Source organism: Argentina anserina, chromosome 3 (genome assembly GCF_933775445.1).
Source record: "Argentina anserina chromosome 3, drPotAnse1.1, whole genome shotgun sequence".
NCBI lineage: Eukaryota > Viridiplantae > Streptophyta > Magnoliopsida > Rosales > Rosaceae > Argentina > Argentina anserina.
Genome location: NC_065874.1, coordinates 23,892,315 through 23,897,824, shown reverse-complemented (window position 1 = coordinate 23,897,824; position 5,510 = coordinate 23,892,315). Strand labels below are relative to the sequence as shown.

General features: G+C 36.7%; 1 protein-coding gene across 1 annotated transcript; it reads left to right on the top strand.

The window, feature by feature from the left end:
• The first annotated feature begins 674 nt into the window (after nucleotides 1-674).
• LOC126787290 (uncharacterized) lies at nucleotides 675-3,104 on the top strand. The gene has a single exon (XM_050513200.1). It carries the CDS (start codon nucleotides 675-677, stop codon nucleotides 3,102-3,104), a length of 2,430 nt encoding a protein of 809 aa, XP_050369157.1.
• The last annotated feature ends 2,406 nt before the right edge of the window (nucleotides 3,105-5,510 follow it).

The following is a 5,510-nucleotide window of genomic DNA, read 5'->3' as shown; positions in this document are numbered from 1 at the left end:
GCCTTAATTACTCTGGTGCTCTCCAACCTCAGTGTTTTCCATTTCTCTTATCCTATGTGTTTTCCATCATTATTTCCTTAATTACTTTGGTGCTCTCCGGCCTCCCTCAGTCCCTCAACAATTGATCCAGTGCCTCAGTGAGTTCAGTCCTCACTCAATCATTCCCTCATCCAGTCATCCCTCCTTTCACTCTATGTAAGTAATGTCAATTGATTAATTGAATTTTTAGGGTTTCATAATAAATTTGGGGGATTTGGGGAGGTTTTGCATTATGCATCATGAGATTTCCAATTCAATACTAATATAGATTGATGAATTAGGCTGTCTAAGATTGAAAGAGACTTCATTGAATCTGAAAAGCTGTGGTAGTGAGGTTTCAACTTTCAAACTTGAATTGTTGGGGTTTTGGAAAGCAAGTTGGCAATATCATAATTGAATGAGATAGCAAGCTCCATTGAGGTGAGAATATCAGAATATCTCAATTTATATGTTTGATTAATTGATTTTAGACTGCATGTTTCATGTTTGTGTCTTTGTGATTAGATTATATTGTCTAAAATTGAATATATATATATATATATATATGTATGTAAATATTTAGATGAATTGGTTGGTCAGTTCACTTAGCTGAATAATTGAATATCAATGTTTTGATGTATAGGTGTTAGATTATAATGTCTGAGCATATACCGAAGAGAAGAAAATATATTGATTCATGGTTTTCGAGAAGAAATGAATCATCTAGTCCTAATGTCATCTCTGAGCCTTCTGTATGCAATCCACAAATTGATGATCCACTCCAACCTTCCATTCCTGAGCCAGTACAACAAGATAATAATGAGTCATTACCACAAGATAATATCAATGATCTCCAACGTGATCCTGGATTACGTTGTCCTATTTGGAAACAGCCAATAAATATGAGAGATGATATTCGAAAAGCCTATAGTTTGTTAGGTCCATTTCAACCCGAATTATCATTTCCATATAGCGAACAAGGGGGTCAACAACGTAAGTTTCCGAGTAGTTGGTTCAAGGATAACCCATGGCTTGAGTATTCAATTACTCATGATAAAGCTTATTGCTTCCCATGTTTTCTTTTTGAAACCGAAGAGAATACACATAAGGCTTTCACGGTTGATGGGTTTAGAAATTGGAAGAGGGTTTGCCCAAGTGATAATGTGTTGTTGAGGCATGTTGGAGGAGTTAATTCTGCACATAATGCTGCAATGCAAAAATGGGACTCGTTAAGAAACCCCGCTAAGGGGATTGAAGCAGTTTTGCATTCAAGGTCATTGAAGGATGTGGAAGACAACCGATTGAGGCTTAAGGCTGCAATAGAGGGTGTTAGATTGTTAGCCAATCAAGGAGTTCCTTTTAGAGGTCATGATGAATCCGAAAGTTCCTTGAATCAAGGATATTTTAAGGAAGTTCAAAAAGCCTTTAGAAGAATGACTCCTGAGCTTGATAGAGTTGTGTTAAATGCTCCGGCAAATGCTAAGTACACAAGTCCAAAAATTCAAAAGCAACTCCTAAATATTCTTGGTAATAAAGTGAGGACCAAGATACGAGTGGAGATTGGGCATTCACCATATTGTATTCTTGTTGATGAAGCATTAGACAATTCTGGTAAGGAGCAGATGGCAATTATTCTCAGATTTGTTGATTCTCAAGGCTTGATTCGAGAACGATTTTTTAAGATTCTAAGTGTTCCTAACACTACATCACAGACTCTTAAAAATGAGATCTCGAAAGTTCTCACTATGTACAATCTTCAAGTGAGAAACATGAGAGGCCAAGGGTATGATGGAGCTAGTAATATGAGAGGCATTTATAATGGGTTGCAGGCATTATTTCTTGAAGAGTGTCCTTATGCATACTTTGTGCATTGTTATGCTCACCGTTTGCAATTGACATTGAATGCTACCGCTCAAGGAGTTCATGAGATCTGGCAATTCTTTCAAACCTTGAGTCTTATTGTGAATTTTGTTGATTCTTCTGCTAAGCGGCATTCTTTATTGAGAGAAGTGAGAAAAGAAGAAATTACAAATCTTGTAGCTTGTGGGGAACTTCAGACAGGCAGTGGTCTAAACCAAATTTGTACTTTACAGCGAGCTTGTGTTACACAGTGGAGCTCACATTTCCGTTCTATTAAGAGTTTGGTTGAATTGTTTAGTTCAACAAAGAAAACTCTTAATGATATGATTGATCAAAGGGTGGAAGGACAAGCTGAAGCTATTCTTAAAGCTTTGAGATCTTTTGAGTTTGTGTTCTGCTTGCTTCTAATGAACAAAGTCATGAAAGTTACTGATTTTCTTTGTCAGACGTTGCAGCGGAAAGCTCTCGACTTTGTGCAAGCAATGAACTTTGTTAGACTTACAAAGACACTTCTTCAAGAGATGAGAGAAGAAGGTTGGGATGATTTGGTAAAGGATGTTGAATCTTTTTGTGAAAAATATGACCTTGATATGAGTGCACGTTACAAATCCGGAACAGGTCGTGATTGCCAACAACAGAATTTCATATCAATTGAGCATCACTACCGTATAGATTTGTTCAATGGTTTGATTGATTATCAGTTGAGTGAGTTGAACAAAAGATACTCAGAACAAGCATTAGAACTCCTTATACTTGGTTCAACCTTGGATCCTCGTGATGATTTCAAAAGCTTCAAAACTAAAGATGTTTGCAATCTTGCAAAGAAGTTTTACCCTGCTGATTTTGATGATGGTGAAATGTGCACTTTGGAATTGGAGTGTGCATATTATGAGAAGGATATGCGTAGTGATCCAAAATTCAAGAAATTAGAATCCATTGCAGAATTGTGCCACACCTTGGTGCAAACAAGGAAGTCTGAATTTTTCCCTATGCTTCATAGATTGATTAGTCTTGTTTTGACTATTCCTGTGTCTACAACAACCACTGAAAGGGCATTCTCAGCTATGAATATTGTTAAGAATAGACTAAGAAACAAGATGGAAGATGAGTATCTTGGTGATTGTTTGGTACTTCATATTGAGAAAGAGTATGCTGAGGCTATTAACAATGAGGAGATCATACATGAGTTTAAAGCTTTATGGAACCGTAGAGTTAAATTTAGCTAGTTTATTTTTTTTCATTTCATTTGAGGGGTAAGACTTTATATCCTCCATTTTTATGTGTATCTCTTCTTTCCAATTAATGAATTTTCTCCCGAAGTTTTTTTTATATGGGCAAACTTAAGTCCACCCTAGGTTCAAACCCTGGGTCCGCCACTGGTATTAATGTATTATTAATACGTGATAGCCTCTATATATACCACAACATTCAAGCAATGACTACTACAGCACTATGGAAGAACATTTTAAAAGTGGTATACGTACAAAAAGAATTTACCGTATTAGCTTAAAATTTCACGTAATTACAAGGCATGATTAGTTTACATGCTTGAGATGAATTCAAAAGAGGTACGCAAAAAGATCGAGGACCATATATGATACTACTACGTACAATACGCCTAGACTCCTAGATGAAGGTGTCCCTCCCTCAAACCAATTTTGTTTTAGGGTGTACAATGTACGACCCTAGGTGACCAACTACCTAGATCACGTGCGTACATTGGTAAAAGGCCAGAAGAGAATCCTAACAAATTAACAATGTGCCTACTTTTGTATAGCCGAAGGAATTTGGCCAGAAAGAATTTCCAACAAGATACAATGGTTTAAACTAATAAGGAAAGGCTGAAAAGCAATAAGGAATTGGATTAGTAGTCAAATATGACACGATTTAGAGAATGAATTTTCTGATTTCTATTCATCTTACACTAGAAATTATATATAGAGAATACATTGTACTACAACTCTATGTACTACATAGTACCATCTACATAATATATAAGTACTAACTATATGATAAACATCCCTAAATTACATTCCATGACTCACGTTGTCACTCTCCCTCAAGTTGGCGCATACACATCTATCATGCCCAACTTGCTAATTGAGTCATAGAACACTTTTTTTAAAAAACTCTTTTAGTGAATATATCTGCAAGCTGCTCTTCAGTAGGGACAAAAGAGAAACTAATAATCTTTGCATCTAGCTTCTCTTTTATGAAATGACGATCCACCTCCACATATTTAATACAATCATGATGTACTAGATTTTGTAATATATCAATTGATGCTTTGTTGTCACAATACAACTGCATATCACTTTTCAACTTAATACCCAAATCAAGTAGTAGAATTCTCAGCCACAACAATTCACACACTCCATGAGTCATACCTCTATACTTAGCCTCAGCACTCGATCTGGCCACAACTTTCTGCTTCTTACTCTTCCATGTGACCAAATTACCTTCCACAAAGGTAAAGTAACCTGATGTCGACCTCATGTCGGTAATCTTTGCAGCCCAGTCTGCATCTGTAAAACCACTAACCTCAAGAATATTGTTGTGTTTAGAAAACATTACTCCTCTCCCTGGAGTTGACTTCAAGTACCTAAAAATTCTCACAACAACATCCATATGACTCTCACTTGGATTATGCATGAACTGGCTCACTACACTCACTGCATAAGCAAAATCTGGTTTAGTATGAGTCAAATAAATCAAGCGCCCAACTAACCTCTGATAGCGAGCTCGATCAGTTGGTGTATGGTCTGGATACTCTGCTAGACGATGGTTTTGGGCTCAATAAGGCTATCGATAGGTGTGCAATCTAACATATATGTCTCTGTCAACAAATCAAGTATGTACTTCCTCTTACACAAGTAGATCTCGTCTCTCCCTCTTACTACCTCAATCCTTAAGAAATACTTGAGATCACCCAAGTCCTTCCCTGTAGCCAATCTATCTCTACAGTACATTGTCAGTAATCACCATATGATCGACATATATAATGAAAGCTACTACCTTCCTTTGAAGATGCTTAAGAAACAAGATATGATCTGAATTACTCTGTTTGTAACCAATCTTCCCATAAACAGTGAGAAACTCCCAAATCAGGCACAAGGTGACTGTTTGAGGCCATATAGAGACTTTCTCAATTTGCACACAAAATCACGAGAAGAAGTAGTTATGTACCATGGAGGGAGACTCATATACACCTCTTCAACTAACTGTCCATGAAGAAATACATTTTTGACATCAAACTGTCGGAGTGGCCAATTCAAACTAGCAGCAAATGAAAGAGAATTCAGATAGTGTTCATCTTTGCAACATAAGTAAAAGTCTCATCATAATCAATACCACATGTCTAAGTAATCCCCTTCGCAACAAGGTGTGTTTTATTCCTGCTTATTGATCCATCTGCATTATGCTTCACAGTGAACACCTAACGACACCCTACAACCTTCTTGCCATGTGGTGGAGGCTCATGTTTCCAAGTATCATTTTTCGGCAATGCCTCTATCTCTTCCTCTATTGCTTTTCTCCATTTTGGATTCCCCAATGCATCATGCATTTTGTTAGGTATAGATACAACAAATATTTGATTCACAAAAGATTCATATGATTTTAATAATCTCCTA